The sequence below is a fragment of the Pseudorasbora parva genome, chromosome 4 (genome assembly GCF_024679245.1).
Source record: "Pseudorasbora parva isolate DD20220531a chromosome 4, ASM2467924v1, whole genome shotgun sequence".
NCBI lineage: Eukaryota > Metazoa > Chordata > Actinopteri > Cypriniformes > Gobionidae > Pseudorasbora > Pseudorasbora parva.
In genome coordinates, this window is record NC_090175.1 from 39,734,523 (window position 1) to 39,756,415 (window position 21,893).

General features: G+C 38.7%; 1 protein-coding gene across 2 annotated transcripts in view; it reads left to right on the top strand.

The window, feature by feature from the left end:
- LOC137073354 (FERM and PDZ domain-containing protein 1) overlaps positions 1-21,587 on the top strand; it is a 45,056-nt gene extending 23,469 nt beyond the window's left edge. For both annotated transcript variants that reach the window (XM_067441738.1, XM_067441739.1), the window contains exons 7-17: positions 2,396-2,500; positions 3,074-3,169; positions 7,396-7,521; positions 8,049-8,168; positions 8,620-8,756; positions 9,517-9,640; positions 9,885-9,977; positions 14,830-15,012; positions 15,128-15,272; positions 16,475-17,554; positions 17,729-21,587. In XM_067441738.1, the coding sequence (XP_067297839.1) occupies positions 2,396-2,500; positions 3,074-3,169; positions 7,396-7,521; positions 8,049-8,168; positions 8,620-8,756; positions 9,517-9,640; positions 9,885-9,977; positions 14,830-15,012; positions 15,128-15,272; positions 16,475-17,554; positions 17,729-20,403 (4,884 nt within the window). In that variant the 3' untranslated portion in view covers positions 20,404-21,587. The remainder of the gene's footprint in view (positions 1-2,395; positions 2,501-3,073; positions 3,170-7,395; positions 7,522-8,048; positions 8,169-8,619; positions 8,757-9,516; positions 9,641-9,884; positions 9,978-14,829; positions 15,013-15,127; positions 15,273-16,474; positions 17,555-17,728) is intronic.
- The last annotated feature ends 306 nt before the right edge of the window (positions 21,588-21,893 follow it).

The following is a 21,893-nucleotide window of genomic DNA, read 5'->3' on the forward strand; positions in this document are numbered from 1 at the left end:
CCACTTTGTTTTAATACCACTAACAGTCGACCATAGAATATTTAGTAGTGAGGAAATTTTGCGAATGGACTTATTGCACAGATGGCAGCCTATAAGGGTACCCCAATTGAATTTGAGCTCCTATTTTTAGCTTGCACACTAGTTGTATGGTATATTTTCTGTAAAGCTGCTTTGGAGTAATATGTATACTGAAAGATGCTATACAAATTAATTTGGGTTTAATTTAAACATTTGAATTAACTTGATGCAAATTAATATTTCCTATAGGCTGTAGTACAATGACAAATAAGCTAATTATTTCATTTTAAAAGCATGCCTTACAGGGAGTGCAGACTTATTAGGCAAGTTGTATTTTTGAGGATTAATTTTATTATTGAACAACAACCATGTTCTCAATGAACACAAAAACTCATTAATATCAAAGCTGAATATTTTTGGAAGTTTTAGTTTTAGCTATTTTAGGGGGATATCTGTGTGTGCAGGTGACTATTACTGTGCATAATTATTAGGCAACTTAACAAAAACAAATTTATACCCATTTCAATTATTTATTTTTACCAGTGAAACCAATATAACATCTCAACATTCACAAATATACATTTCTGACATTCAAAAACCAAACAAAAACAAATCAGTGACCAATATAGCCACCTTTCTTTGCAAGGACACTCAAAAGCCTGCCATCCATGGATTCTGTCAGTGTTTTGATCTGTTCACCATCAACATTGCGTGCAGCAGCAACCACAGCCTCCCAGACACTGTTCAGAGAGGTGCACTGTTTTCCCTCATTGTAAATCGCACATTTGATGATGGACCACAGGTTCTCAATGGGGTTCAGATCAGGTGAACAAGGAGGCCATATCATTAGATTTTCTTCTTTTATACCCTTTCTTGCCAGCCACGCTGTGGAGTACTTGGACGCGTGTGATGGAGCATTGTCCTGCATGAAAATCATGTTTTTCTTGAAGGATGCAGACTTCTTCCTGTACCACTGCTTGAAGAAGGTGTCTTCCAGAAACAGGCAGTAGGACTGGGAGTTGAGCTTGACTCCATCCTCAACCCGAACAGGCCCCACAAGCTCATCTTTGATGATACCAGCCCAAACCAGTACTCCACCTCCACCTTGCTGGCGTCTGAGTTGGACTGGAGCTCTCTACCCTTTACCAATCCAGCCACGGGCCCATCCATCTGGCCCATCAAGACTCACTCTCATTTCATCAGTCCATAAAACCTTAGAAAAATCAGTCTTGAGATATTTCTTGGCCCAGTCTTGACGTTTCAACTTGTGTGTCTTGTTCAGTGGTGGTCAACTTTCTGCCTTTCTTACCTTGGCCAAGTCTCTGAGTATTGCACACCTTGTGCTTTTGGGCACTCCAGTGATGTTGCAGCTCTGAAATATGGCCAAACTGGTGGCAAGTGGCATCTTGGCAGCTGCACGCTTGACTTTTCTCAGTTTACGGGCAGTTATTTTGCGCATTGGTTTTTCCACACGCTTCTTGCGACCCTGTTGACCATTTTGAATGAAACGCTTGATTGTGCGATGATCACGCTTCAGAAGCTTGGCTATTTTAAGACTGCTGCATCCCTCTGCAATATATCTCACTATTTTTGACTTTTCTGAGCCTGTCAAGTCCTTCTTTTGACCCATTTTGCCAAAGGAAAGGAAGTTGCCTAATAATTATGCACACCTGATATAGGGTGTTGATGTCATTAGACCACACCCCTTCTCATTACAGAGATGCACATCACCTAATATGCTTAATTGGTAGTAGGCTTTCCAGCCTATAGAGCTTGGAGTAAGACAACATGCATAACGAGGATGATGTGGTCAAAATACTCATTTGCCTAATAATTCTGCACTCCCTGTATAAATGGCTAAATTTTTAGAAAGCCCCTTATTTATTTTGTTCAATTCAATTAGGACACTCAAGTAAAACAAAAAGTATAATGATTTTCCATTATATGTACTATAATAATTCCACTAAATTCTTTGAATATAGTAATGATTCAGTACCACGATATATAAAGTCCTATGATTTTCCTTACTGATACCATTCCTGTAGCATCGTACCATCACAGTACCTTTTTTTAAGGGTCATAAAGAGGAAATACACATGGTTTGGTCTCAGGATGTTTAAATAATGTTTGGAAATCAAAACATTTTTCTAATAGAATTGACAATAATGTAAAATGTGTACCTTGAATGCAATTTAAGTCACTTTGGATAGAAGCATCTGCCAAATGCATAAATGTAAATGTAAGTGACAGGTAAATATCACAGTCAATGTGAATGCCAGTGCAATTCCACAATGAATGTTTTTTTTTTGTTTTTAAGAAAATGTCACTGTCAAACATGTCCATAATTGTGCTGATTGTCATGATAACTATGCAATAGGGGCCAAAGTCATCCTTCATAACTCCAGAGAAGAGAGCCAAGCTGAAGTCAAACCCTGTTAAAGTGAGGTTTGCAGAGGAGGTGGTGGTCAATGGTCACTCACAGGTTTGACACATTCTGTTCATTCATGCTGTTATTCACAAGCGCTAGTTTATAAAAAGGAGATAAAATTAATAAGTGGTAAAGAAAATGAGAGAGAGAATATGAAAAAAAGATGTAGAATAGAGAGCCATTGAGAGGGAGAGGTTTGGCAGTCTACCCAGTCTTGGTAAAAACCTTTCAGTAGTCAATTAATTATTCAATTAACCATTAATCATAATCTTTGTGTAACTGTGCTGACATGGTGTATAGTATAGCTGCAATTATGATTTATGATAGAGCATAGTTCACCAAAAAGTACAAATTCTGTCATTATATTTGAGAGAACTGTTTATTTAAGTGAAGTGCCTTGAGTCTATTAATTTCCCTCGACCCAAGATGTTTTTTAATTAAACCATTATCAAGCACACCACATGACTAAAGCAGTGATAAAACTGTTTATCTTTTTTCTATGCTGACTTTTGAGTGCTTAATCTTTTTTTATTGTGATAATAAGGCTTGAATTGTTTGAACACTTTGTTGAAATAGGCAGTTCTTTTACCATTGCTAATATAATACATATTGACCTTTGACCCCCAGGGTAACTCTCTGCTGTTCCTGCCCAATGTTCTGAAGGTCTATCTGGAGAATGGCCAAACGAAGGCTTTTAAATTTGAATCTAAAACCACAGTTAAGGTACTTTAGCCATATTCACTATATAGTGTGTTGTCAGGTGATGGGTAATTTTTCAGTCAGCATTATGTTGCTTTTTTATGATGTGTATTGGCATCCTAAGATAATTTAAAATCATACATGCTCCATTCGCAGTATAGGGAGTTATTGGAAGTTCTATATACACTACTTTTAAAATGTTCAGTAAGATTACATTTATAATTTGATTCAGCAAGTATCCATGCATTGATCAAAATTGACAGTAAAGACATTTATAATGATACTACAGACTTTTTGTTTGCCTTTTTTTTTACTGGGGTATGTATGAATTTTGTATTTATCAAACAATCCTGAATTTTAGTTTGTTATCACGGTTTCCACAAAAATGTTAAGCAGCACAGCCATTTTGAACTGTTATTATAAGAAATGTTACCTGAGCACTAAATTAAGATTTCTGAATGATCATGTGACACTGAAGACTGAAGGAATGGCTGCTTTGCCATCACAGGAATAAATTACATGTTAAAATGTATTAAAATAGAAAATAGTTATTTGAATTCTAATAATATTTCAATTTGCAAACAAACTGTACATGATTGTGGTAATCACTGTATATATATATCTAAGAGCCAAAAAATTACCATCAAATACCATCACTGTATGATAATATGGTCATATACAGTGAGGAAAATAAGTATTTGAACACCCTGCTATTTTGTAAGTTCTCCCACTTAGAAATCATGGAGGGGTCTGAAATTGTCATCGTAGGTGCAGGTCCACTGTGAGAGACATAATCTAAAAAATAAAAAATAATCCAGAAATCACAATGTATGATTTTTTAAAGGTTCCATGGAATTAAATTATTATTTTAGGAGGTTTTTCAACATTATTATGAATTCCCCTAGCCTGAATATTGTCCCCAAGTGGCTAGAAATGTTGATCAGTGTAAACCGAGTTCTGTCAGGTCTATTAAGTCAAGAACAAATAAAAATGATTTAGGAATTTTTTAATTAATTGCAATTCAAGTTGATAATTCTGAATGAATGTTTTAGTGGTATGGCTATGTTCAGGGAGTCCTCTGACTCTGCTATTTCATGGTGCTCATAAAAGGTCATCAGCAGCAGCATTAGGGAACGCTAGCACAGATTAGGGCTGTGAGAGCTGAACTATTCCCCCTATGAACAGAGCAGCAACAATGACAAAGTAAAATGCCACGTTATACACGACATGGAGGAGCTGGGGAGGTGGTGGGCAGCAAAGAGCTAGCAAAAGCAGTTTAGGAGCGAACTGAATCTGTTTGAAGATGCGTGCTGTTATATCATGGCCATTAGCAGCGAGGGGAGTTTGAACAGCTGATACACTGATGCAAATCTGCTGATGCATCTCAGCTGAGCAGAACCAGCTGATGAGACCAAATAGCGTTAGCAGCGTCTTGACTACCTAGCCTGCCAGAACTGACGCTTACGCTCAATTTCTAGATGCCTTTCTCTGCCTTTGAGAAAATGAGAGCTCAGACAAGCTGATCTTGAATTCTCCTGTTATGACGTCATACCAGGAAAGGTTTCCTCCCCTTTTTCTGCTTTGCCCACCCAGAGAATCAGTAGATAATGGACTCAGTTAATCAGTCGCAATGTCAGCAAAGGCTTTACTAGGATTCGACAACACCGCCACAAACAGTGAGTAACAGTGTTCATTAATGCCTGATCTGGGATCAGTGAGTTCTGATGTGTAGCTAATTATTCAAGTTCACACAGACTTTCTTTCTAAATTGTTTAATACTCAGTCCCGCCGCTGGCCATCTTGATGCATCAGTGAATCAAGCCAGTGACTAAAACCATCAACTTCACATCATTTCTGTTTGTAGCATGAAACAAATCTATTATTTAAATTATTAAACTACAGAGCGTAGTTATTCAACTCTTTTGTGAGAGAAATAACGTTGGAAAGTTCACTCGTGTTTATTCAGAGCTCTCAGATACAAACAAAATAAACTTGCGCTCTCAACAACTAGGTACAATAACACTTCCTCAGCAATCTTTCCCCAGCTCTCTGACTTTCTCTCGACTGGCAGTGAGTGCTGCAGCTGATGCGCCTCACTAAACCACGCCCCCTCCGCACGTAATCTCATTTCAAATGCAAAGATGTCAGCCAATCACAACAGTGGGTGTTTACACTGAAGACTCAAAGCAGACACGCCTCTTGAAACAGAGCATTTCAGCCAGAGGGCTAATATCAGTATAGAAAAAATGCCTTTTGTTTCTAAATTATGACATTTTTTCGATGTAAAAACCAGAATAACAATATAATTATACCTCAGGAAACATTATAAAATAATTTTAAAAAATCCATGCCACTGGACCTTTAACTATTTATTTGTATGATACAGCTGCAAATAAGTATTTTAACACCTGAGAAAATGATGTTAATATTTGGTACAGTAGCCTTTGTTTGCAGTTACAGAGGTCAAACGTTTCCTGTAGTTATTCACCAGGTTTGCACACATTGCAGGAAGGATTTTGGCCCACTCCTTCACACAGATCTTCTCTAGATCAGTCAGGTTTCTAGCCTGTCGCTAAGAAACACAGAGTTTGAGCTGCCTCCAAAGATTCTCTATTGGGTTTAGGTCGGGAGACTGGCTAGGCCACGCCAGAACTTTGATATGCTTCTTACAGAGCCACTCCTTGGTTATCCTGGCTTTGTGCTTCCATTGTCATGTTGGAAGACCCAGCCTCAACCCATCTTCAATGCTCTAACTGAGGGAAGGAGGTTGTTCCCCAAAATCTCGCAATACATGGCAATGGTCATCCTCTCCTTAATATAGGGCAGTCGCCCTGTCCCATGTGCAGAAAAACACCCCCAAAGCATGATGCTACCACCCCCATGCTTCACAGTAGGGATGGTGTTCTTGGGATGGTACTCATCTTTCTTCTTCCTCCAAACACATTAAGTGAAATAATGACCAACAAGTTCTATTTCGGTCTCATCTGACCACAATACTTTCTCCCATATCTCCTCTGGATCATCCAAATGGTCATTGGTAAACTTAAGACAGGTCTGGACATGTGCTGGTTTAAGCAGGGGAACCTTCCGTGCCATGCATAATTTCAAACAATGGCGTCTTAGTGTATTACCAACAGTAACCTTGGAAACTGTGGTCCCAGCTCTTTTCAGGTCATTGACCAGCTCCTCCCGTGTAGTTCTGGGCTGATTTCTCACCTTTCTTAGGATAATTGAGACTCCATGAGGTGAGATCTTGCATGGAGCCCAAGTCCGAGGGAGATTGACAGTCATGTTTAGCTTCTTCCATTTTCTAATGATTGCTCCAACAGTGGACCTTTTTTCACCAAGCTGCTTGGCAATTTGTCCGTAGCCCTTTCCAGCCTTGTGGAGGTGTACAATTTTGTATCTAGTGTCTTTGGACAGCTCTTTGGTCTTGGCCATGTTAGTAGTTGGATTCTTACTGATTGTATGGGGTGGACAGGTGTCTTTGTGCAGGTAATGACCTCAAACAGGTGCATCTAATTAAGGATAATAAATGGAGTGGAGGTGGACATTTTAAAGGCAAACTAACAGGTCTGTTACCCCTTTTCCACCAAGGCAGTGCTGGTGCTAGTTCAGAGCCAGAGCATAGTTTCAAATTGGTTCTTTGTGTTTCCACACCCAAATCACCAGCTCCGAGCCAGGAAAAGTGGTTCTTAAGTAGCACCAAAACATTGCTGGGGTAGAAGTAAGAACCGATTACGTCAGGCTGGGGGCAAAATCAACAAGATGAACACAAACTTGAGATCGCAATTTTTTAAATATCAGCTAATGGAGCTAATAGCTGCTGCTCGTTTGTAATCACTGTCTGCGAACTGCGCGAATGTGTTGGATTCATTCTGGTGGAAAAGGGGTATTTGAAGGTCTTATTCTAGCTGATAGACAGGTGTTCAAATACTTATTTGCAGCTGTATCATACAAATAAATAGTTTAAAAATCATATATTGTGATTTCTGGATGTTTTTTTTTTAGATTATGTCTCTCACAGTGGACATGCGCCTACGATGATCCACGATGATCCCCTCCATGATTTCCAAGTGGGAGAACTTGTAAAAAGCAGGGTGTTCAAATACTTATTTATTATTGTGTATTATTGTACATATACAGTGCCATATACTGTAAGGAAGGTGTTATTGATAGGTTGTGTATTGATGCCCTCTATATAATTCACATGCTTAAATAATCATCTTATCTAATGTTTTCTCCACCAGGACATAGTGATGACTCTGAAGGAAAAATTGTCAATCACCCGGATCGAACACTTCTCTCTGGTACTTGAACAACAATACAGCATCAGCAAACTTTATCTACTACACGAGGAAGAGATTATTCAAAAGGTACATGCACAAACATCATAAAAGACACATCAATAGCAAATATACATATCAATAAATTATAATTTATTCATCATGTATTTACAAACCTGTGGGACTCACTTTCTTCTCTGGAATACAACAAACTATTTTTTAAAGACTATACTGACCATTTACCACCATGTAATAAGAGTGAATAAGGATGTGGGCTAAAAGTCAAAAAAGCAGTCAAAATTTTCAGTGATTATGATTTTCTTTTTTGTCGTCAGACTCCAGGAATCTTCATATGGCCCATTTTTATGATACTTCCACAGTGCTTTTTTATAGTCCTTTTCTTGCATTGAAAATAGTATTTCCTTCATATCACCTTTTGTGTTCCTCAGCAAAACAATGTTATACAGCAGGTTTAAAACAAAATGAGGGTGTGTAAATAAAAACGTAATTTACATTTTGGGAATAAAATGTTCTTTTAAAGAGTTTAATTAATGGTTAAGTAATGGTGGCTCACATACAGTATACAGTATATCTAATACTCTGTTCACATGTGACAGGTGGTTGACAAGAAGGAGACTCACGACTACAGGTGTCTGTTTCGTGTCTGTTTTCTACCAAGAGACTTTAAGAGCATGCTCAAAGAAGATCCTGTGGCCTTTGAGTATCTATACTTACAGGTGTGTTTGTGTCCGCTATATACAGGCGTTTTAAAATAATATCGGCATAGATATATGTTGGATTGTTTTTAATGTAAAATTGTAATGTAACACATTTTGTTTGTGATTTATTTTTGTTGGCATACTTATTTTGGAGACCAGTATGCACTAAATTGTTAGCTAATTGTAACAAAGCCTCAAAAATTGGATAATCAATTAATAAATAAGTTAGTCATTACAACTTGCTTTATATTAAAACAAAAGTAGTCTATGTTATGACACGATTTAGGTATCTGAATTCTTATTCTATTTGTTATTATCATTAAGCGTGTGTGTGTGTGTGTGTGTGTGTGTGTGTGTGTGTGTGTGTGTGTGTGTGTGTGTGTGTGTGTGTGTGTGTGTGTGTGTGTGTGTGTGTGTGTGTGTGTGTGTGTGTGTGTGTGTGTGTGTGTGTGTGTGTGTGTGTGTGTAGAGCGTGAGTGATGTATTGCAGGAAAGGTTTGCAGTGGAGATGAAATGTAATACAGCTCTCAGACTGGCTGCTCTAAATGTACAAGAAAAACTATCCAGCAGTGGACAATCTCTTAAAACACCTCTAAAGGCCATGATGTGAGTACATACACAATAAATAACACATAGGTGTTCATGCTATTTTAATACACGAAAGCTTGTTGTTGCATTTTATAGTTGTCCTACTTAGCAAGTACACTACAATTTAAATGATTTGGGTCAGTAAGATTTGTTCTTAAATAAATACTATTTAGCAAAGCTGCATCAAGTTGATCAAAATTTAATTCTAGTAAAGAAATATATTAAACAAAAATGTCTCCAATCATGTTTTCACAACCATTGTGATGATAATAATAAATATTTAAATTTAAAGATTGAACATTGGTCTGGGGAGTCTGTTCTGTATTTTCTACTGCACAAGAGGCGTGATAAAACGCCATAAATTAAATGACTCTGTATGCAATTGGATAGATAGTCCTTCCACCAATCAGACTACAAGAGGCATTGATCAACGGGCAATGACACATCGCTTCTCTATCCATCATCATGTTAAACCCACCAATATCGCCAGGTGGATAAGCCAGTCTGTGACTGGTTCCTGCAAAAGTGTAACAGAAGCTGTAGAAATTCATGTCCAGGTTTCCAGCCTGAGTTGCCGGGTGAAATCAATTACTAATTATTTTTTTACGATACGATACCAACCTCTGATTCTTGATACCTTAGCAGTAAAATAGGTTTTAGGCTTTGATGAAATTAGTTTTTTTCAGTAGATTCAATAATTCATTATTAGCCTCACAGTTTTTGTACAACCCTAAAGTGTCACACTATTATCTTCTGTCTGTACTATTTCTGTCTAAAGGAAGGAGTGGGGTATTGAAAGCTTTGTGTCCCACACCTTACTGCGAAACATGAGAGAGAAGGACTTGAAGAAAGCCATCAGTTACCACATGAAAAAGATTCTATCTCAGGAGCCAAAACAAAAGGTGTGTTATACTGTAATTTTGTTTTGTCCTGAGCATTGTGTGGATTTAAATCATGTATACAAAAAGTACTGTGTGCCATACAGTGATGGTTTTAAATAGTATTTTGACAGATGACATGTTACTGAATAATTTATCATGTTTTTTATTTGTTGCACAAAACATGGTTTCTTTTGGTATTATTTGTTAGTAAAGTACAGTACAATGTGTATTTATATTACTTCCCATGTGTGGGGTGTTTTCATAGGTGATCTCAGTGAATCATGCTAGACTGAACTACTTGAATGAGATGTCTGAACTCAAGTCCTATGGAGGGAAGGCTTTTAGTGCCACAATGATGGTAAGCGATGCATTCTGAGTCTTAATAGCCACTTTCAGACATGAAATCCATTAAACTGCAGTAAAAAAAATTGCCAGTAAAATGTACCCCACCTGCATTTACACATCTTTACATCTTTCATCCACATTGCTACCATTCACACATCAACACGAGTCAGAGAGACCTATATCACACATTCTCTCTTCATTCATACAATTTTCAACTAGTCTGACCAGCAGTTTAGATTCACTGCCCACGCCACAAATAAACACAAAAACAAATTTACAGTTAAAGGTTTGGGGTTAGTAAGATTTTGTGTTTTAAAAAAAGGCTCTTATTCTCATAAAGGCTGAATTTACTTGATCCAACAACAACAAAATTCTATGTCAATATAATTTTAAAATAAAATGTATTCCTATGATAGCAAAGCAGAATTATGTCTTGTTATTTGTTTTGTTTTTGTTTTTAGTGTTTCATGATGTTTCTGGCATTGTTCTAATATGATTTGGTGCTCACAAAATATTTCTTACTAAAATTACAGTTGAAAATAGTTGCGCTACTTAATTTTTTTTGGAAACTATCATACATTTAAATGACTCAAATGTTACATTTGATGAATTCAAAAGGTCCAAAAGAACAGCATTTTTGAGAAATAGAATCATTTGTAACAATTTAAAGCTGCAGTAGGGAGTTTTTAGAAAACACTGACATAAGCACTATTCGCACGGGATTAGTATTATCTAGGGACCTCTGTGATTTAGAAATGACTCCCCCACATCTGAGTTTTGCGTGGCACTTTCGCAAGCCTGTGATTTTACTCGAATTTACTGACTCGAATTTATATAGCTGTATGAAATTATAAATAGGCATCGATATAGTTTTGATTATTTTACAGTAGCCTAATAAATAAATATAATTTTGTTCATTTAGCAAACAGACGCCATGAACTGAGCACAGACCAGCGGCAGGAGTCAGATTTCATTCATCACGAGTGAAAAGTTGACAATATACGGCGGAAGATTCAAAACTAAATGTAAAGCGCCTATTTAAACAAGCTTGTCATTGTACACTCTCAGAAAAAAAGGTACAGTGCTGTCGCTGGGGCGGTACCCTAAGGTACAAAAGTGAAAAGGTACATCTTTGTACCTTACCCACCTCTAAAAGGTACATATTAGTACCTTAAAAGGTACATATCAGTACTTTAAGAGTGCAAATGAGTACCTTAAAGGTACATAGTAGAACCCTAAAGGTACATATTAGTACTGTTTCGGTTTTGTACCTTAGGGTACCGCCCCAGTGACAGAAATGTACCTTTTTTTCTGACAGTGTACATTGAACTGTTTTTCATTAAGAACAGTATTGGTGATAATATTAAACAAACCATTCAATCAGATTAATCCCAAATTGATACTCATTCTAAAGTGAAAGTATAATCAACCAAATAGAGCATCTTTGGGATGTGGTGGAACGGGAGCTTCGTGCCCTGGATGTAAATTGCCAGGAATTTACATCCAGGACACGAAGGAATTCATAAAGGAATTCATAACGGTGCGCATTATGAATGCAGACTTTATTCTTTGTGAAAGATAAAGTTAGAAATGCTCACAGGAAGAAAAAAAGCTTGCAAAAATGATATACGATCCACCTAATCCTGGCCAAATCACAGAGATGTTGATTCGCATGGGACTACTATTATCACAGGACCTCGGTTTTTGGCGATATATGGTAGGTAATTTGCGGGGGAATTTTTACTTTACAAATTACAGACATGGCCGATTCGCACGGGATTAAGATCACAGACAACCTCCACAATTATTACAAATCACCAGAGGTCCCTAGATAATACTAGTCCCGTGCGAATGGGGCTTTAGCCTAAAAAAATTTAACAAGCAGGTCACACCCCTTGCTCTCTGCTGCTACATCCCTCCCTCCACAGCTCCTCCCCATCACAACAGAGCCTGCCGTCAACACGCAGGGCCACTAATGACGGCGGATAAACAGTTATGGCACAATCACTGGTACGGACGAAACATCAACAATATGATTTACATTGACTATGGCCTGCCCATACTTTGACTACAAACTTGGTCCTCAAAACATTACGTATTTTGCAATACATGTAATGCAACTATATGACGTTGCACTATTTCTATAAGTAATAAATAGCTAGAAAGATAATATAGCGGTAACTAATGATACAGTATTCAAGTAATTATTCTATTGATATGTAATGCTAAATAAGGTTTACTAGAACATTATTTCAGCAACATGACAAGCCTGTGAATTAGTAGGTTTCAATTGTTGCTTTAAAGAGTGCGTGTAATTTTATCTGTAATTACTGCCAATTGCTAGATAAAGGGGAAAAAATCTTGAATGGTTGTGTATTTTGTTTTCTTTTCATTTGACTCAAGCAGCTGTATACACATGAAAAAAATATATATATCCTTAATTTTCACTAAACATTCAAATTAAACAAACAATGCCACAAACTAATGCCATAATGTATATCAACCTATTCTAACTGATACTTCAAATAACACAACGAAATCTATTTATTTAAATTTCTTTTTTTTCAAATGAGTTTTGCAATTTTACATAAATGTTTTATATATAAATGTAAATGTAGATATTAGGGGTGACTCCGAATAGTCTAAGATTCGATGCATCTATATGGGGAGCCGGATTCGACCATCGATATCACAGTGGAATCTTCGCGGGTGTTCTGAAACGAGGATCATACCATTTTGGCAATATGGGGGTTCTCAATAATTTAAAGACGTGGTGCGGCGCTGAGCCTCACGTCCGGTGTTTGACCCCCTTAAGGACGCTGAGCTTCGTGCCATTGTTTTCAATAAATGTGTATGCACACCGGCGGCGGCATTTCGCATATAATGTGCGTGTCCGGTGAGAGAAACTGAGACGTGGTGCTGAGCTTCTCGTCCGGTGTGCGGCCCCCTTTAGGCATAATTGGCTTAAGAACGTGCATGTAAACGCACTCAGTGTTATTTATCAAAATGTTCTTTTATATACACTCACCTAAAGGATTATTAGGAACACCATACTAATACTGTGTTTGACCCCATTTTGCCTTCAGAACTGCCTTCAGAAAGGTGCTAAAAGCATTCTTTAGAAATGTTGGCCCATATTAATAGGATAGCATCTTGCAGTTGATTGAGATTTGTGGGATGCACATAAAGGGGACGAAGCTCCCGTTCCACCACATCCCAAAGATGCTCTATTTGGTTGAGATCTGGTGACTTTTGGGGCCATTTTAGTACAGTGAACTCATTGTCATGTTCAAGTTTATGTTCATTTCCAATTTGAAACGATTCAAGCTTTGTGACATGGTCCATTATCCGGCTGTAGCCTTCAGAGGATGGGTACATGGTGGTCATAAAGGAATGGACATGGTCAGAAACAATGCTTAGGTAGGCCATGGCATTTAAACGATGCCCAATTGCCACTAAGGGGCCTAAAGTGTGCCAAGAAAACATCCCCCACACCATTACACCACCACCAGCCTGCACAGTGGTAACAAGGCATGATGGATCCATGTTCTCATTCTGTTTACGCCAAATTCTGACTCTACCATCTAAATGTCTCAACAGAAATTGAGACTCATCAGACCAGGCAACATTTTTCCAGTCTTCAACTGTCCAATTTTGGTGAGCTTGTGCAAATTGTAGCCTCTTTTACCTATTTGTAGTGGAGATAAGTGGTACCCGGTGGGGTCTTCTGCTGTTATAGCCCATCAACCTCAAGGTTTTGTGTGTTGTGGCTTCACAAATGCTTTGCTGCATACCTTGGTTGTAACCAGTGGTTATTTCAGTCAAAGTTGCTCTTCTATCAGCTGGAATCATTCGGCCCATTTTCCTCTGACCTCTAGCATCAACAAGGCATTTTAGCCCACAGGACTGCCGCATTCTGGATGTTTTTCCATTTTCACACCATTCTTTGTAAACTCTAGAAATGGTTGTGCGTGAAAATCCCAGTAACTGAGCAGATTGTGAAGTACTCAGACCGACCCATCTGGCACCAACAACCATGCCACGCTCAAAATTGCTTAAATCACCTTTCGTTCCCATTCTGACATTCAGTTTGGAGTTCAGGAGATTGTCTTGACCAGGACCACACCCCTAAATGCATTGAAGCAACTGCCATGTGATTGGTTGATTAGATAATTGCATTAATGAGAAATTGAACAGGTGTTCCTAATAATCCTTTAGGTGAGTATATTTGTGTGATGTTCTTGCGGCTTTAAACTTGTTATGAGAAAACTTTTTACGTATGTTTATCCACCACATTACCTTTTATTTAAACCTTAATAAGAAAGCCATCGTCAGTTCATCTGTCAGTTGGCAGGCAGTTTTGATCGATTTATTAAAAGTTGTTGCCGTGAAAATAGTTTTACCCTCCTGCTGACTAGTGTTGTGTCCCTCCCAACCCATTTACACACACAGATGATTCGACTATCAGTCGACTATAGAGAGATTCGACAATACTGATTTGAATGTGTAAATCCTTAGTCGGGGACACGATTTTACTATAGTGACATTTGCAAATTGATAACTGCATTATTCAATAGGTCACAGAAAAACAAATATTTATATTTACAAGGCAAAAAAGTATGAGATTACAAATATGAGAAGATACTTTTTGTTGAGCCCTGAAGTGGGCTATTATTTCATTCCTTTCCATACAAATGTTACCTTTCTGTTTTACTTCTTCTAAATAAAACCAGTGAGAGTGAGAAAATGAAGCTGTATTAAATATAAATGTTGTTCACAACTCTTTTGTTTTCCTCCCTGCTGTGCTGTCCATTCCATGTATTGCATAGTTTCACATACTGTATGCTCTTTCTCTATTTAACTAGCTGCAGGACAGGGAGTCAATGGTGAGTTTGTTGGTGGGAGCTCAGTATGGGGTGAGTCAGGTGATCAACCATAAACTGAGCATCATGACCAAACTGACTGAATTCAGCAGCATTACCAGAGTGGAACTATTACCCGAATCCGACAGAGTTAGTCTGGTCAAGATCTACCTGCAGGATATAAAGGTAAACAATATACATGCACACATACAAACATCTACATGTGTACACTCAGTATAAACCTGTCTCTGTACTCAGTGCTCTGACTTTTTTTACATTGTAACACTTTTCCTGTCTTCAGCCAATAACATTGCTGATGGAGTCAGTAGCAGCTAAAGATTTATTGTGTCTGGTGGCCGGATACTGCAAACTACTTGTGGACCCCCAGATCTGTGTGTTTCCTTGGTCAGCTAATTCAAAGAGCCACCGCATATCAGCAGAGGAGGGTATGCAACCTATTTGTTTGTTTTCCTGAATTTTAAAACCACACTCAGCAAAAAAAAAAAAAAAAAAAAAGCTAAATTCTAAGATGATGTTTTTAAAGGCATTTCTACTGAGCCACAAAAATAACACTATCAATACTAACATTATCAAAACTAATTATAGCCTAATGCAGACAACAAACCAAAGACCACTCATTGGCAACAATACAGTATGAATTCTTGTTTACATGGAATTGAATTTCTGACTGCATACGTGATTGTAATAATAAAAAATAAATCTTTCATGCTTCAGGAAAATTCCCAGAACTCCACTTCCACCCCACACTGCTTACATAACAACAACGTTCTAAAAATAGCAAGTTGTGATATATTAGACATACTTTTTAACATTGAAAGCTGTTTGCATCTTACCAGGGTCTATGAAATCAAGGGGGAATATAACTGTCACGTTCTAGTCCAATGAAGATGGATGAAATGGTTCAAAAATAATAATTTGGTTTATTAAATTAATCCAAAAAGGAGCAAAGAACAAAACTGTGTTTTAAATGAACAAACAATACCAGACAATGAACTGAACAAACTGAGGGGCTTAAATATGCAAGGCAAATAAGCTAAAATACAAACAAGTGTGCTAATAAATCAATTATGATAACCATGGTAACTAATGACCAATGGGAACATGGGAACAAAGGAAACGGGAAACAAAGATAAGCAAAAAAAAAGGGTATCTTTACATGACACAGTGTATTAAAAAAATAAACGTTGTCAAAAGAATCCCTGCTCACACGGATCCGTGAAAATTACTAAAAAAGGCTGTATTATGAATGCTAGGTCAGTAGTTGCCGATGTCTCTTTGTCAAGAAACACCCCGCAAACACGTAATATGCATGTGTGGACATGAAATACAGTTACACGGACTCGTCCTTTCCAAAAACTTGTGTAAACATACCCTAAAAGTTCAGTTAAACTGAGCATAATTGAGAAAATTACTTGAACCAAGTCATTACTATGAAAGAAATGGTGGTGACAGTTTAGTGACAAACATGACTGGAACTAATCGTAAGTAGAAGAGTAGGGTAAGTGAGTCAGTGGGTATAATAGGCCACCAATGTGACCTTATTACTTTTTTTAAATGTTGATTATTATTATTATTTTTACAATGCGATTTATCTGAATTTTGTCTCTGCTTCTGCCTTTATGTGTAGGTTATGTGTCACACTGTGGCAGTGACTCAGACGACTCAGACACAGATGTGGATGCTCTTCTTAATCATGTTGCTAGCACTACCAAAAGCAACAAAACAGCAGTTAAACCCAGTGATAAACTACCAGAAGAAACTGAAAAAACACAAAGGAACAATGAAAAAGATGAAGACGTGGAGAAGGAAGGAAGCAAAGAAGAGGAGGTGGTTGAGAAGAAAGAAATGGAAGAGAAAAAAGAAACTATCCATGAATCTATACATGGTAATAATGAAAAGACATTAGAAATAGATGACGAGAGAGTAGGCACAGAAAAGGAAGACAAAGAGCCAGAGAAAAAGCTTGAACAACCTCAGTGTATAATCATAGTGGATGACCCCTCATCTGAAGCATCTGATTCATACCAAACTGAATCACATTTCTTGACCAGCATGTCCAGCGACTCAATAGATGCCCTAGAAGAAGACGACCTGATGTCCTACTTCTCTACCAGGCGCCCATGCCATTTACCAGTGAAAGACTCTTACTGCTGTGAAAGCCGCTATTCACCAGCATTGTCTCCACAGCAACTGCTCAGCAAAGATTCCCATTCCCAAAGTGACCTGTGCTATGCCGATTCCCATTGTGAGTCTGATATTGACCAATTCTTTTGCTTTGCTGCACTCTCAAATATTGCTGAATGCCTACCCAGTCCCCCTGCCGCCAGTGAAGAGGAGGACTGTGAGGAGTTGGGACCTGAGAATGAAAAACATGAAAAGGGGTCACCTGCAAAATGTCCAAGAAGCACCCTACCTGCTGCTGGAGACTATGTGTTCAACTTTGAACAAGGAGATACTAGACACTACTACAATATCTGCTCCAATGTTACCCCTGACAGTGCACGCAGTCTTCCACAACCTCTCTCTCCTCCAGGTCCTATAGAAACACAACCAGATCGGGAAGGAGGAAAAGTGAATCAGACAGAAACAGTGCCGATTTTTCAACCTCCACCAGGGTTCGGAGACAGCAGTTCAGATGATGAGTTCTTTGACGCTCAGGAAAGATTCACATTCACTGAAGACCCCTTCTCAACTTCGATGACAAGAGGTATGACATAGGGAAAATCCTCTAATTTTATGTTCTCAAATTATTGCTGTAACAAATGTTGTAGAAGTTAGTTAATCATATGAAAAAGTAGTTATCTGCACCCAATTCAAAAAGAAATCAAGCCCGAAATAGTGATATAGAGTTTTGCTAACTATGTGTATTTGCTGATTTCAGAGTCAGAGTCAAGCACCATATTACACACACTAAGCCTGGGGGAGATTGGCATCTTTGTCGGTAGACAAGAAGCAGAGGATCTAGAGAAGAAACAAAAGAAGGAAGGAAAAATTATTACACAAGAGGAATTTTCAAATTTCAATAAAAGATCCAAAAAGCGTCGCTCATTTATGGAAACAAATTACACATCTTTGGTATCATTCCCAGAACCAGATCAATTAGATAACAGCCATGGAAACAGCATCCCAAGCTATGGTTCTATAGCAGTCAACCATGGCGCTGGCCGAATGGCATGTTTTGATGGCGGATGCTCAGATCAAGGTCCATGTCCAACAGTCTCATCCCTAACCGATTCTGAAGGAGAACCAGCACAACTTGAATCCAAACCAATCAGCCCATCCAAAGTCAATGGAACAGGACCACATAATCCCACTGATGCACAAGTGGGACATTCAAACAAAGCACATCAGCGAAAACAGCAAATTGTAGAGATGGAACCAGATTCCATGGAGTTCAAATCAGTCTCTGAGCTAATGTCTTCTGTATCGCCAACTATAGTAGCAGTACGCTCCCACATGGACTTAAAGGATAAAGGTAGCACCAGGAATCATAGCAGAGATGATCAGGAGGAGGGTGCAGTTGGAGGTATTGAGAAACTGTTTGGAGGCCACTTGTTCTTTGATATATCGGGTGGAAAGTGTGATAGCAGTGTTTTATTTGATCAAAGAGATGACCATATAGCCAAACAAATGGAGGATTCTTTCCAGGGCAGACCAGTGAACCAAAAGAGCAGCTCACTGCCCAGACTAGGCCAGATATCCCCATCGAGTTTACACTACTTCCATGTCCCGACTATATCATACACCACAAGCCCTAATATAGACAAAGATGATGATAAGGTATATCTAGAATCTGGGATGGGAATACACTCAGTGGACCCCACAGAGAGAACAAGAAGTCAGAGCATGTCTGCATCATTTGGCAGTGGTTCACCACATTGCCCACCAAGACGCTTATTTTCCCAGCGAGTCAAAGGAGCAGAATCTGATGAAACTGACAATTCTTGTGACCCTTCCATCCAAGAACTGCCTTCTGGCATTCCTTCTTATGAACCAGCCCAGGGGTACCTTCTAACACCCTGTTCATCTGGCATCCTTGGGCGACTCTCTGCCTCAACATTGCGGGGAAAGATCCAGAACCTTCCCCTCTACTTATCACGATCCCAGGAAATGCTAACTCCCAGTTCTAACGGCAGTGGCAATGTTAAGCCCATGAGAAGACTTTCAGAAACACAACTACAAAGAAATGAAGTTGAGGTAGCAAAAGAGGTAACTGAGGATGTGGCCTTGAATGTAGGTGCTCCTGAAGTAACAGAAGTAAAAGTGGTTACCATAGTATCGGAAGAAGTAACTGAGGTCATTGAGGAGGTAAGAGAGGTCAGCCATATTAGTCCTCAAGCATGTGGAAAGCATAAAGCCAAAAGTGAACCTAAAGAGTTCTCTGTAATATCCATATCACCCTTGTGTTCCAAGGCAGAGAAATCTTTCCAAGTCAGCCCCTCATCTGTAGTGGTTACTACACAAAACCTAAATGGACCTTGGGGGGTGGTACCGTCTAGTGGATTACAAGAATGTAGCTGCCCTCCCTCAAGCACAACTCCCCAAAACTTTACCTCTAGCTATGGGGTTTTCCCAAACTGCCAGTCCATACCTACCATAGCCCAGCCACAATCATTGCCCTGCCCAAATCAACATAAGAAGCAAGACCTTACCTGCAGCTCAGTACTGGCTATGGGTTGTGACACTGTAATGGAGAGTGCTCAGACACCTTTAGAGGTCTGCCAGACAGTATATACCAACTGTTTCAGTGGAGTTCTTGACAGTGCCAGTTTCGATGATGAACTCACTGTCTACGAGTTTTCCCGCAGAACAAGCCAGGGTGAAACAGGCAATACAGTGCTGACATCTGTCCCTCCTTCCTCCCTCTCTGCATCCCCTGCATCTTTCTCTCCATCTTCTCCATTGCCCTCATTTCCTCATCTAGTACTGCCTGCTTCTTCATCTACAGAGCTCAGTCCCCTTCTGTCTCCCTTGGATGCTCCAAACTGCTTCCTAACATACCCTAATGAAGATATTGTGACTTCACTGCTGACTCGTCGGTATCCCCTACCACCAACAGGATTCCTTTCTTTGCAAAGGGATGTGGATACCCTCTTAAGTGTTCTTGCTGGTGCTATAAAGAACCAAGATAGGAACCACGAGCACCCCAGGGATACCTGTGTGGCTCACTTTTCAGAGAACAAAAGACGATTACATGCAGAGGCTCGGAGGCTTTTAGCTGGATGCCAGCGTGTGGTCAGGGTTGGGCAGACGCCAGAGGAAACACTTCAATCATTGTCTGAAAGCTTCCGCTCACTGGTACAGCTGACAATTGTGTGCTCATGTTTCTCTAGTTGCCAGAGATGCAGGGAGCGCCATGCCCAAGCACTTACAGGACTAGAAAATGTTGGAAAAACTTATCAAGACTTTGCTCGGGCGGCCGAGCTTGTGGGAAGTGCTACCGAAAGGAAGACTTGCCATGATCTGAGTATTAAACTCCTGGCTCGCCAATGCACTGCACTAACAACCTCGGTCTTCTGCCTCACCCAGCTCTTTCGCACTCTCACTGCCCTTTGACATTTGGACAGTTACATTGAGTAGTCCCCCACACCACCCCACCCACCAGTCGGAATAACTCAAATGTGGTTTAAATGAATCTGTTGAGATATACAACATTAATACTGAGGCAGTGTCCAACGACACTGGCATACCAGTAATAAGCATGAACTAATACATTACACATACAGACACTGAACCTGCCATTTAAATGTGTTGAATGGATAAGCCTAAAATGACAAATGTACTGAGAAAAAAAATTCTAAACAGGGTACTAAGAGCTTGTTTTACAGTATTTGTATGTTGGATATGAGTTTATTTAGTAATGAATGTAACTCTCAACCATAACGCTCTTTGTGCTATGGTTTTTAGTAATTTATTCGGCTTCATGAGGAAAGCACCTAAATATTTTCCAACATTCTCTGCTCTCTTTCTCATAATTGCTCTCTTTTGCTTGCTTTCACACTACCGTTCACACCAGTGTCATGCACATGCAGTATATTCTCTTATCTCTGCCATACCTTGTGTCTAATAGAGAATGTTATGAAAGATTTCTGCAGTAATCACCTGGGTTATAAATGTTTACCAAATACAAACAATATTTTACTTGAGCTGCCAGTAATGTTACATGTTCTTTTAGAAGACTATACCAAAGCCTATGGATAAATGTTTTTGCAGAGTGAATGCAGATGAATTCAAAAGACTTTACATTGACTTTTGCATATATTTTAAAAGTTTAATAAAATAGTTTATTTGGATCATTAGATTATTTTTGTGTGTGAAATAACTATAATTTTTTGTTCCACTGATTTATTTTTCACTAAGTTATTCCTTTTCAGCCGTTCCTCCGCCTAAATTTTTCCGTCCTCACAAAACACTGCTCACACACTTATACAATGATCAAATTATTGTAGAAAATGGTTGAAAGGTGACAGGAGGGAGAAATTACAAATTTGAATGTAAGAAAATATCAATATGACTAAATTAATAGCAATGTAATGTACCCACGTACATGTGTCTGAATACGAAAAAGCTGCCATTCACTTTCTTTTATAAGGCATGCTGTAAGCCATAGACATATTGTATTCCTTGGAAATAGTGGGCTGCATGCAAAAATGAATGCATGATTGAATGAATGGTTGAGTGAAAGAATGGTTATAGCAATGAAATGCTTTGTAATGCAGTATTCACCCCCATTAAAAATGACTTCTAAACAAAATGGAGAAGTTTGTTTCTTTAATTAGAGTTTCACACTATTCTCTTCCGTATCAATGGCAACATATATTTGCATCGCCACCGTCCAGCCAGGAATTATTATTTTTGTTGGCTGACTGATATGGGTCAGTGGATTTACCACTGAAGCCTAGCTGCAGATATGCAAACTCGTGAAAGCAAACATTTTCATTTACAGTGCTATTGTGATATTTCCCTGTCAGCTGTGACTAATTTATTCAGTGCGTAAAATTGTCTAATATTAGGTGGATTACCAAAATAAAATGAATAGTATTTGA